Here is a 13,540-nt window from a genome sequence, read left to right on the forward strand (position 1 = left end):
CTCCACCATTATGTACAACATCGTTTTCTCTGGAAACAACAATACTCATGCAAAACCCAAATTCCACAATACGAATTTTCCCAATACAAAACCCACAACATAGCTCTGGTGTTGCTACTGCCCAATGCCCTAAAAAATGTATACATTATTTGGCATTAACTGCATTTTGCAATTTAGTATTTAAACATTAGCCGATGATGATAGTAATTGTTGCTAAGCTTGAATAAATCTCTGTTTATAGTTATGACAAACTTTATCGGTTAGCTGGTTTAACCTTGTATGTCTAGCTAAGCCAACTTCAACTCAGTTTGGTGATTCTACAACTAGACCTTAGTTGATATCAACTCCACTACACATTTTTACATCAACTCAACCAAAGCTAACATGAACTTGGCTCATTCAGTGGACTCAATCAACAAAGACTTTAAGTAACGGGAAACTCAATCATCATGGCTTATTTGATTGTTTCTAACATGTGTAGGTTTCTGAAATTGTTAATTTACGGTTTTAACTATGTTTCAAAAAGAATAATCATATAGAAGTTGTTGTAATAAATATCTTTTTTATTATGTTTACGAGCTTAGATAACCACTCATTTAGAAACAAATTGAACATGCTTCTTGCCCTTTCTCCACACCCATTTAATCTAACAATGGACATAGAGCATGTATATTTATACCTGTGCGTTGGAAATACCATTTTATACTTTAATGTTTATTATTTTTGTTTTATTATTATTACTTGAATTTCTTCTTAACAAGTGGTTGTGTTTCTTTTCCTTTTAGTGAAAGTATGGGCTCCAATGTTGGCTCTCTTATTATGGAGTATAATTCATCTTTGAGAAATTTTCAATTATTAAATTAGGTTAGTCAATTGCTTAAACTATTAAATTTATTTCAAAAAGTTTTTGTTACTTTATAGGTTAGACACTGGCTTGAAATATTAAACTTATTTCAAAATGTTTTTGTTACTTTATAGATTTCTTGGCTCTGTGATGAAAATAATGAAGGGAAAATACATGTTAATCTGTTACTTGTGCTCTTTGATGGAAGTTTTGTAATGCATGACTGAAAAATACATGGTGAGAGAAAAATGCATATTATGCTAATTGAGGAATTTTTTTCACTTGTCAAACTTACAGTATTGAATTTAGCAAACTAACACTTTACAACAATGAACTAACAATATTCATGATGGAAATAGCAATATGGAAGATTTATCTGCATAATTAAAAAGACAATATGGGAGATTCCAATCACGTTCCAAGGCATTTTTTAAAATGTGGATGTGACAAAAGGTTGTTGTGGAAGGTGCTGTTTGTATATGGGAAATTTCTTGGTCATTGTGTATAATCCTAATGTTGATAGATATGTCTACTAATTGGTTTCAGTTAATGGGGCATTGATTTGAGCGTTCAAGATATTTTTATTCTTTATCAAAGTATCCTTTTGTTGTATTTGTGTTCTTCAATTTATGCCTTACGGTGTTTCCTTTGCAACATTTGGTGCAAATGCTAGTTTATTTTATTTTATGTTTAACCTATCTAGTTGAAGACTTTGATGAATTAAAAATTTGAGATAATTATTAAAAATATTAAATTTTATCTTACTTTGAAATATGTATTTATTTTTTACTCGAACGCTATTTTCACATGCATTGTATTGTGATCAGATACATTCAACATAAATCTATCTCACCTCCAAGTTAATATTTCCGTCCACTTCATCGTACGCTCGATATTTTTACAGATCTATCGCAACATTGAAGAAGTCGGATTAAAATACCAAGAAAAGCTGTGAATATTTTTTGGTAAGATTGGCAAAATTATATTTTCATATGTCTAATATATCATTTTGATTGATTGGTGCGAAAAATTCACACCAAGATAACAAAATACCTCATTATAATCCACCAAAATCCGTAGACTACTTCATTATCTTTTGAACTAAATTTCATACAAAAATAAATTTGCATTTTCAACATTCATTATTGTGTTTTTGGATTGATTTACATCATTTGAGAAATGCAAACCATATTTCAACAATATCTATATTGCAAAAACCGTATTTCAATAATATTTCCTTTGCGGATACAGCACAGTTGAGGGACATGTATCAAACGCCGCCTTGTGCACCACTGGAAGCCCCACCAGACCTGTCGGAACATTACATTCATAGAAATTCTCTCGGAGAATCTTTAACCTCCGTAAGGTTCGGGACGGAAAACATGTCATTTCGGGTAGGATTTCCAGAGATGTATAAAACTCGCCACGGATCAAAATGTGAGAGAAAGGGCTTTGGATTCCATTGCAAGGAAAACGGAAGAGAGGAGTTTTCAACTTAATTATGAATCATAATAATATATGCAAACGGTGTCTACAGATTAACAACACGCAGACACGGCTAAGACGATGCACGATGAAAACAACAGGCCCGACCAGTAAGATTATCAGTTGATTTCTTCGGCGTGCCGCTGCAGTATTGCTGTTGTACAGCAGTAGGGCATGCCTCGCCTCCCATCCTCTGGAATTCGATGGCCTTTCTCTTCCTGTCGTTGGCCATTCGATGCATCCTCTTCTTGGGATCCACACGCCCTCTTACTGTCACTTTCTTCCGTGTCACGTCCACCACATAATCCAGCAAATCTGCCCATCATCACAATAAACAGGTTTACAAAATAGTAAAACTAAACGAACGCAAGGGAGCGCTAAAAGATTCTTTCATACATGTTTCATTGCAAAAATTAATGTGAATGTGCAGAATGTGAGGAAGAAAACATACTGTCCATTTTGGAGAGCACTGTTGAGACCCTGTGACGGCAGTCTAGGCAGCACATATTAGCATTCAGAACAATCACCTGAACCTGTGAAGCAATGTAGTGTTTGAGACAACATCAGAAAGATCAGACTTTAGCGTAAGCTAGACACTAGAGTTGAGTTCATATGTAGTATATCAAAAGGGATTGGCAGTATGCGATAATTGAGAGGGTAATAGCAGAAATGGGCTTACTCCCGGCATTGTTAAGGCCTCGGCGGACCGCAGCAGCTGAGTCGTTTGAGCCATTTGTGAAGGGTGATGAGTGAAGAAGAACATTATGCAGATGCGAAAATCAGGTCCTCAGAGTTCCCATTGCTGTGTGATGTATATAGATGTGATATGAGGTGTGTGAAGCTAATGGGCACGTTGGAATTTCAAGGTGGAACTGGTAGAGGATTAGTTGTATTACAGGTAGTGTGAAAGATTCTCTCCCATCCTCACACAAAGGATATCATATAAAATTTATGTGTTTTTTTCCCTGTTTACCCCCCACACATATATATATATATATAAATAAAAAGTCAAAATATACGATCAGCTTACAGTTTTACCTCTTACTCATTACGTTGACACAAGTTAATACACCGATTATAAATTAATAATGAGTTAAAATTAATTTTCAAATTTAGTAAATAAAAAACATTTAAATCATTTTGAAAGAAATCAAAGGCTGTGAATATAAATCCTTCGTATTAATTTTAGATATAAATACTGGATATACCTGAGATAACTTTCTACCAAATTTGATATTCGATATCGCTATGATAGTATTGATTCAGTCAAAGAACGAACTCACTCCCTGCCTGTCTGTCCGTTTTTAGAGCGTCGTGGTCAACGCAGTGGCATCGAAAGTCGTCGGTTGGCGTATCCGACCACGCGCGGTGCGGTGAGTTGTAATATCTTCACACCATACTTGCTGCTGGCTTTTGTAATTAATTAATTGGGTAATCGATGTGGATAAGTGGTGAGCGCGGTCTCCAGATGAAGTGATGATGGTTGCTTTTCTTGGGAGGCTCGCTGACAGCACAGTAACGATGAGGTGGTTTTTGTAACTGACATCCTCACCTCAGAACCCGCTGACTGGAAATTAAACAAGAAATTGAATCACATGTGACGGGATGCATGAAGGCGGCTGGGTAGGGTTTGGTAAAGGTCCGCATGATCTTTACAGACGCTACAAATCGTTGAACGGGTAGAGGCGGGGGGAATGGGCGCCTTCCGAGCAAGTCCGGGGAAATACCTGAGATGTTCCTTGTTTTATTTTGCTGTTTTTAATAGAACTCCTTTCAATTCTCACGCACGAGATTGGGAAGGTTTTATTTGAAAGTTCTATGTTATGCTTTGTTTACTAAATAGAGTTTTTTTTTCCTTCCCGTTCTTGTGAGTTAGTTATATATTACTAAAAAATTAATAATAAATTAAAATAATTTCGATAAAATTCATGATCAGATTCTTATTTTATAAAAATTATAATAATATTATTAATTTTTTCATAATAACACATTTATATAACTTACCGTAGGTTTATTACTCAAAACCATATAGAAGGACTAACTAGACTTTCTACGGGCAATTTCAAGGTTAGAGGTTCTCATGCATGCAATATACTTTTTCCTATCATAATAATGGAAATAATAGGAGGAATACAACATTATAAAGTGTTTAATTGCAAGAAAGATTGCTTTTATCTAGTGATAATTTTTATTATTTTTTCATTCAAATTATTATATTTTTTATATTTTTATACTTTTATTACTTAAATGATTAAAGGAAATTTTCTTATTTTCATTTTTTAATTTGCAATAGGATTTTTTCTTCATTTCCCAAGTACGTAGTCATGAAAGTTTATTAACATTGTGAGAGTCATGATTAACTAGAATTGAATCCGCAAACACTTAAAAGTAAATTTAAATTTTGATTGATGATTGAATAGAGGAGGGGACACATGGATCCGCAAGCCATAACCAATCACTACCTAAATTGCTTAAAAGAAACACTACCTAACCTTTAAACCATTTGGGATGAGAGAAACTAAAAAGATGGGATTGGTCGTATGGGCAGAAGAATGTACCCATCCCCATCCCCCTCACGGAACAAGGTCGAGGAGACCTATTTATTTGGAAAGAAAAGAGGGAACTCATTCGGGAAGGCGATAGAGGAGATTGGAAAAAGAACGAGGAGAAGCAGATAACATCCAATTGAATGCACGGACTACTTGAGTGAAAGCAAGGAGCGATTCTAGAGTTACGACGATTCGAACTTAAATAGGAATGCAACAAAATATAGATATAACCACAAATACAAAGATGCGGCAGAAATAACACTTCATTTCATTAATATCAAAGAACTGAAATATGCTTACAAATAGAATGATAATAAACTAGCTCTAGCGATGGTAACTTATCTTTGAGAAGAGGTGTGGCGGCTACATGCCTCTAAACTATGTTACAATGAGGTTCGAAGGCCTATTTATTATTGAGAAACAATGAAAAGCCCTAAATATCCAAAAACCTAACCTAGGAGATGAAGCGCCAAAACTATGGGCCCCGTTTCGGTAAATTGGTACATCAACTTCCGAGGGTAGTAACTTTGGCATATGATCTCCATTTGACATGCACAATAACTTGCTAGAAAGATCTATCTGAGGACTACAACATCCTTTGAGCTAATGGAATAGGTGGGTAGCATTGGTATCCACTTGGATTATTTCGTTCCCCCCCCCCCCCCAACCTAGCCCCAACAAAAAATGGTCTCCATTGTGTTGATTTCCCCCATCAGAAGGGGAAACATCTATTGAAATTACCCTGGTTGAGCCACTTGCCTTGCTATTGGAGTTGCCCTACTTTGACAACTTGATAAAAATGGATCCTCTATTGGCAAGTGCCCTTAACTTATTTGTCCACTATATAGATCCTATGTTGGTTTTTCCTTGTAGTCCCTCATTTTTCCTTTTTCTTCCTCTCGTTCTAAGTGGAGATTCTCATTTTCCTTCTTCTTCCTGTAGGTTATGTCCCCTTGATATGATGGAATCATCAACTATAGTAATCGTTTATGCTGGCAGGAAAACCAACTTTGGTACCACTGTAATATCCTTGGGTAATTTATGATTAAATATTGGAAATTTATTTTCATAAAAATCATTTCAAGGATTCTTACTCCAAAAACATCCAAAATTTGCAAACTTTCACACAGTAAAATTACTAGTGATTTAAATAAGGGTCGTGATGTTAAACCCAGGAAAATGCTACAACTCAAATAATATTTTATTGATGTGCATTCTTAGGAGGAAATTACATATTTTTTAGGATAAAACCTAGTGAATGAAACCTCAGATTGTTGGCTCTCAAATTACTAGATATTGTGAACCTTCATTGGATAATTAAGCCTTATTTCCATTAGCAATTCATCCCCCTTACTGATGCCAAACAATTCCTCAACAATATGACATAACTCTACAAATTCGATAAGGAAATTGGAGGATTCGATCATAGCTTTATGAGATGACAATATGGTCGCAAAATCAACCTTCCCATAAGCACCACAACTATTAGATAAATGGGTCACACTCTCAATAATTCGACATACAATAGATAGGACCCATAGATTTGTCTCAGTAATTTTACTTTAGATAGTCGACCCCTTTCCTTCAAATAATTATGCCCCATAGTATAATAAACCTTGACCTATAGTGTATTTGTTATCTCTATGTTAATGTGGCTCAGCCTCGAATAGATGACTCATATTGATTTCCATGTGTCATATACACTATCAGCTTTAGCTACATGACAACTCACTCCCTCAAAATAGTAGCTTGATTCGTACAATCCGAAATGCACCTCCAGGTCCCACTTATGCAAACCAATGAATCAACCTCATTAAATCATTTCTTACTTGGCTTAGGGTTCGACATCCTCTGTCAATTTCTTCTTGGTAATTCAGATAGGTTCCTCTTCTTCAACAAGAGGTTATATTATTCCCTTCCTCTTTGGAAACTTCGATCCCAAACCACAGTAATTTAGCCTCTACTCACCCCCCTTGAATGCAAAAAGATTTCAACCACTCCACAAAGCTATTCAATCTATTTAATTTGATGACTTTAACCTTGACAATCAACATGTGATATAGAAGTTTAACCCTTGCAACTACAGCCAGATTTAGCCCCTAGAAAACTCAATAACTTTTGCCTCCTCTTATGGGTAGGAAATTAGCCATATGGAATGCACAATGAATTTTCAATGAATGTAGCACTCAACCTCCTTCCAGATAAGTCGATCTTCTTGGCACACTAAAATTTTGGTCCCCTCCTTCTGTTGCTAGATTGAATTCTATAGAATCAACTCACAAAAGACAATAATTGGCTAGGGTGGATTTGCAACCACCAAAATCAATGCCACTAGCTAAGGTGTATATCTCAACACAAAAATTGGGAACCAAAAAGGGTTTCTACCTCTGTCAAGAAGCTACATAAGCTCCTTAATCAATTCACTAACAATTATTTGCATGCATTTCCTTGAGTTTCCTTATCCTTTTAATGATATTTTCCTCCTTTGAAAACCATGGGTGGTAAACAAAAATGTTTGGTCACTTTATTTTTCCTAAAATATTTTTTTACCACTTTTATTTAATTATTATTTATTTTATTCTGGTAATCTTTTATTTTATGTCAATAACCCATGGGATCAAATTAGGTTATGACTCCAACTCTCATACTTCTACAAATTAGAAATAGACATTACACATAAAAACCCTAGTCACATTGCCCTTTTCCCATTCCACATAAATTGTCATATAAAAGACATTAAACGAGAACCCTTACCACATTGCCATTTTCCCATTGCACATAGACTTACATTCATATAAGCTAAATCCATAAGGTCTAGTAAGTCTCATAATCATGAAGAGTGCAGTTGATGTAATAGATGGCTCTCTTACACTGAGAATTCTTTTTATACATGAGTACTACAACTATGGCCTAGTCAGACGTAAACACATATAGTAAGAATATATATATATATATATATATATATATATATATATATATATATATATATATATATATAGAAAGACATACATTTATATAAAGCTAAATTCATATACAAATTGTCATATAAAAGACATTAAACAAGAACCCTTGTCACATAGCCATTTTTCCATTCCACATAGACTTACATTCATATAAGATAAAATAGAAATTGCACCAGATGTTGCAAAGGAAACGTCGTAAGGCATAAATTCGAGAAGCATTGTGACATATAAAGAATCATTGAAGATAAAAATTAGTAAACAAAATTCCTTTAAATACAAGACCAACTGGGGTTGCTACAGGATCCAGCTGCCAACAAACATCAGGAATGTTTTGCATCTCCTCTTTTGTAAGCCTCCTTGTAGGAATCTGATGTGAAAACCTAAGAATCTCTGTCTTTGGCACGAATCATCCAGAAATAGACTGCTAACGAACCTCCTTCCGCTGAAAAATGTTCTTGTATCCATCAACCTTTACTAATGGAGCCACCCTCACTCCAAACTTCTCGGTGAAATTTGTTAGAACCTCTACCATATCATAATTGTGTCTAACTTCTACTAGAATGTGCTCATCCCAAGTAGAGTCCCATTCCCTATAGAGAGCCCAAACATCAGATTTCCTCAGTAAAATTTTGATAATGCTTTTGGTTGATTTCGAACATCTGAGAGAAAATATTAAGCATGTCATTACTACTCAATTTTCCCACCTTAAAATTCCCAAAAGCCTGATACTTGTTCAACTTTGGCTCTATCCAATTCATCTCTACTTTGAATGGGTTCAAGGAAAATATTATATATCTATATATATATATATATATATATATATATATATATATATATATATATATATATATATATATATATGTACCCCGGTTCCTAAGAGAATATCGACTCCATTCTTGGCATGATTCAGAGCTTGCACCATTGCAATTAAAGCCTACCTGGCATCGCCTTCTTCATAAATGCTAAAATACTTAAAATTCGTCAAGAAGTTTATAACAACATATCTATGGATTTATCAGATGCTAAGATTTGTTGTGAGGTTTTTAATTTGAATAACATCATTAACAAGTCATTTCTTTGACATAGGTAAGACGTATTAGGACTACAATATAAGGTATATGCTTAACTGTTGTGGAGGATATCAAGTGTGCTAAGTTGATTGAATATGCAAAGTCTATAATTTTCTGATTTTCTTGGTAACAAAGAGTAGGTGGATGTAAACACTACTAGTTTGTCAACCGAGAAAAACTCTTATGGATAAAATATTATTTTATTTATGGGGATGTTATGATTTTTATTGCAACTGTCAAAATTCAGGCACATCATGATCATTTTACCTTTTACAATTGTAATAAATATAAAACCTGTATCTGAAAAATCATCGCCTACACCAACTGTACATTAAAAATAAACTGCTAGTTTTGAAAAAAAAGAGATTTCAAGTCTAATACTACGCTTATATATGAGAGTGTCATAGGGAAGGTTAAGAAGGAAAAACATATTACCCATGATCGAGTTCACTCAGTGGTTTGTACTCTCTTCTATATAATCAAAGTAAAGAAGTTAGAAATGAAAAAAAACACATTGACCTAAACAAATCCATAAATAATTAATAAATTCTTAATAATAAAATGAGAGAGATTTGAAATTTAATAAACCACATCAAAAACAAAAATTCCAAAGTAATTAATAATCTTTTTTTATAATAAAATGAGATAGATTTGAAATTTAATAAACCACATAAAAAATTACCTCTCCTCATCCATCCATGAAGAAGTAGTATGGAGATTGGATTTTGATTCATCTATAAAATGGTAATGATGATGTCTCGAATCAGTGATGTCTCTAATCATAAAACAAAACTTATAAATTCAGCTAAACATTACCAAAATCCATGCTATAATCATACAACTGAATGAAAAAATAATTTTATATACATATCCAATCTCCAACCTCTAAATGAAGTTGTAGAAAGTGAATTTGGGAACAGAGGAGAAGCCCAAGATGGCCTCTATAGGTGAGGGATGAACAAACTATGAAATAAATTGAGTCTCTGTTCAAATAATATTCAGATCTATTCCCACAGAGTTTCACTGAAATGAAGGGAATACAAGGAGAGTTGGGAGAGATGAATATAGAGCTTCATCTAGATGCCAATCAAGTTAAGCATCCACCATATCGACTTAATCCCCAATTCAAGGAAAAGGTAAATAAAGAAATTGATTTAATGCTAGTTGTTGGTTTGATCTCTCTAGTAGATAAATATGACTGGATCAACTATGGGGGTATATATATATACTACTTTTGTTGGATCAACAAAAACAACAGGTGCTTTTCAAACCCCGGCTACTGGCTTTGCTAGCCATGCTATAGGTGGTGGTTGTATGCCTTGATACTAATAGACAGAGTCCAACGATGGAATGTAGTTCTTCTCCAAGTTCTTACCCAAGATAAGTTCCCATGGCTATGTCCTCATGAAAAAGGGGGAATAGAAAGCAAACAATTTTATCTTCCAAGAAAACAGGACTACATTCATTGAATGAATCCTCGTCAATGAACCCACTAACATAGTGGATGTTTGAATTATGGAAGGAGATAGGAAAAAAAGGAACAATGCCTGTTTCAAGAGAGAATGCTCAGAGAATACAAACCAGATAATTGGGCTCTTACTGCATTAACAGGTTTGTAATCATTGTACAATTAATCATCAATGCATACCATAATGTAAAATTATAATTAGGAATGTCCATGGTCATCTTAAATAGTTCCCCAGAATGCTTGAAGAATACTGATGCTTCAATTTATAAACCTTCACTAATGCATATAGTAGAAATCAAATAGAGATTGTGCAAAGAAGAAAATATGGACAAAGCATAGCCATCATACAAAAGGATGCTCAGGGAATACAAACAAAATAATCAATTTCATTCTGCAAAACAAGTTTGCAGTCAGCACATCACTCTTCAATGGATCCCGTAAAACTCTCAGCCAATATTCAACATACAAAGAGGATGCTCAGGGTATTCCTGCAAAACAAGTTTGAAAACACTAGGACTTTAAACAAGTCAAAGAAATTTGAATTTTTTGGAAATAATATGCAGATGATCCCTTAATTGAGAAGAGATGTTGATTCCAGAACCATGGCCTTGCCTACTAATATATATATATATATATATATATATATATATATATATATATATATATATATATATATATCTATATATATATATATATATATATATATATATATATCTATATCTATATATATATATATATATATATATATATATATATATATATATATATATATATATATATATATATATATATATATATATATATATATATAGATATATATTCATCTGCTTTAACATTTCCAATCCTATTGAAATTAACACCAACACAACATATTGCTCCCTAGAATTTAACATTACCAAAGTAGTACTTTGGAATTCAAAAGGAACCCAAAATAAGTTCCAATGGTTGTCCTTACGAAAAAAGGGGAATAGAAAGCAAACAATTTTATATTCCCAGAAAACAAGACTAACACAGATCTTCCATGTGTGCTCCAACCTAGTAGAAGATGATCTGGGGTACACTATCTAACAACAATGAGTCACCAAACACTTGTATTTTTTAAATGCCACTGTGGGCTGCTAGTTTTAAGAGTATTGTTAGGGCAATAAGCTCGGTGTAGTTATTTTATCCTCACCTAAATCTATTTTAAATTTGATATAGTGAGAGTTATTGAGAATTTGAGATAGAGAACACCTCTGGCTCCCCTTTTTTGGGGTACCTTGACTAGATCCATCAAAGTAATCCCCATGTTCCAGATTTGTCCATAGGAGCACGAATCAACTTTTTATGTGTAGGGGTTGATGAAAAGTTTGAGAAGATTGACTGACCTTGGAAGGCACATTGAAAAAGAGTTATATACATGTCTTCAAAGATTTCAACATTTCTATCTTTCTAGATTAGGCTTCAACATTTCTATCTTTCCAGATTCCCCATGATACTATTAGAGGAAGGCCTTTGAGGTCTTTGAGATCTAAGTTTTGCTACCACTTTTTAAAGCACTCTTTAACATAACCTCCTTGTCCACAGTCCTTCTGATTAAAATAAACTCCCACAAATTTCTCACTCAATGATCGAACCATCTTTAAAAAAAATCGATACCTTAACCACTCCAAGAGAAATGCCAAGTGGAAAGAGTGACAGATAACCACAACCCCAGCTCGAATCAAAGGGGAAGGAATCTAGGCTTTAACCTGCTATGAAGAAAAATACTAAATGTGAATTATTCTTAATATTTCAAATCCATTTATTGTTTTGTTTGAAAAGAAGCAGAAATAATAGAATATTGTGAATTTTTGGTTGCCATTGACACCTTGTTCACATGCTTGGAAGATCCGCAGAAGCAGTTGCTTCATACCAAGACGGTCCTCCAATGACCAGGGAGATTGTCCCCATGAATTATCTTTTATTACCAATAACAATGAAAGCATTATCATAAATAATGTTCATTGATCATGCCCCTAACTCGTCGTTGGCATACATTTTCTGCGCTCCATGAAAAGACTGAAAATTTCGGGTCTGGTTCTTACAAATTATCGTTGTTGTTGTGATGGATGGTAGCGGCCCCAACACTTCTGTTGCTGCTGCGGCTGCACCCAGAACAACATCCCGGAGACCCAAGAGTATGTTTTGCTTCCCAATCCCCTATATTTTTGGTTTCATTTTTTCACATAACAATTGGGTTCTTGTTGTATTAGACGATTTAGTTAAACATAACTAGGTAGGATAAATCAATCCTCGATGAGACGATCACTGTGGAAAAGGTGTAGTTAGAATTGAAACCAAGATCTGTTGCAATAATAATCCCCACAAGCTAAAACATCAGGATTTATGGAAACCATGTCTCAATTTCATTTAACTCTTGATATGATGTGATGGGATAGATGAAGCAGAGCTGAGAAAACATGTAACATAATGAGAATTCATTTTCGGAGACCAATATCACCAATGATCCAATACCAACGAACTTTCCCTCTCATGCATTTAGGAAAAACATTTAATCAAGATTTTGGGAAAGTTTGGTTCCCTTTGATAGTAAAGCCGAGGTGTTTCGTATCCAAAGATAAAATCACATTAGAAGTAACATTATCATCTTTGTCTTCTTTCAATCCTGCCATGTTAGGAGGAGATGGCTTAAATTTTCTTTTGGAGCAAAAGTTGTGGAGTTGACCTAGGCACCAAAAATTATTTTAAGGATTCCATTTCTAGTAAAAATATTGCACCTATACTCAAGGACTATATTATCACACTCAATACAGAAAGACCAGTTGAGATGAACCAAAATTGTGACTAAATACTAATTTTCTATCTCTGTTCTAGAAGCTACTAAGACACCAAAGAGTAAAACAATAAAAAAAAATTGTACAGAAACAATAGGTCCTATAAGATTTTGTAGAAGGATTGATCATGTTGGGAGAGAAGGGTTAACTAGGACCTTAGTTTGTTGACCTTTCATTCAATCTTAGATTAAATGTCTTTTCCTCTTTTACTTTTTCTTATAATCCCCTGCTGTACTGACATATCATAAAATCTATTGTCAAATTAAGTAATCCAATAAAGAAGGGATGATTGATTCTCATGTGGCACCCTCATGCTTTTGATCTTTACACGAACTTGCAATGAAT

General features: G+C 34.0%; 1 protein-coding gene across 1 annotated transcript; it reads right to left on the minus strand.

The window, feature by feature from the left end:
- Positions 1–2,067: 2,067 nt before the first annotated feature.
- LOC149149860 (uncharacterized) lies at positions 2,068–3,169 on the minus strand. Its single transcript, XM_089445768.1, has 3 exons — positions 3,009–3,169; positions 2,781–2,862; positions 2,068–2,644 (listed from the first exon to the last, which is right to left on the minus strand). The coding sequence occupies exons 1-3, from the start codon at positions 3,090–3,092 to the stop codon at positions 2,403–2,405; spliced, it is 408 nt and encodes a 135-aa protein (XP_089301894.1). The 5' UTR covers positions 3,093–3,169; the 3' UTR covers positions 2,068–2,402.
- Between the last annotated feature and the right edge of the window lie 10,371 nt (positions 3,170–13,540).

Source organism: Pinus tabuliformis, chromosome 9 (genome assembly GCF_031772625.1).
Source record: "Pinus tabuliformis cultivar Carrire ecotype Pingquan chromosome 9, CPIR1, whole genome shotgun sequence".
In the NCBI taxonomy this organism is placed as follows: Eukaryota; Viridiplantae; Streptophyta; class Pinopsida; order Pinales; family Pinaceae; genus Pinus; species Pinus tabuliformis.

Excerpts from the sequence above, each read along its gene's own strand:
- LOC149149860 (XM_089445768.1), bottom strand. The coding sequence starts at position 3,092 with ATGTTCTTCTTCACTCATCACCCTTCACAAATGGCTCAAACGACTCAG. Across the intron at positions 2,863-3,008 it reads AGGCCTTAACAATGCCGGGA|GTTCAGGTGATTGTTCTGAA; the intron begins GTAAGCCCATTT and ends ATTGCTTCACAG. Across the intron at positions 2,645-2,780 it reads AGTGCTCTCCAAAATGGACA|ATTTGCTGGATTATGTGGTG; the intron begins GTATGTTTTCTT and ends GATGATGGGCAG.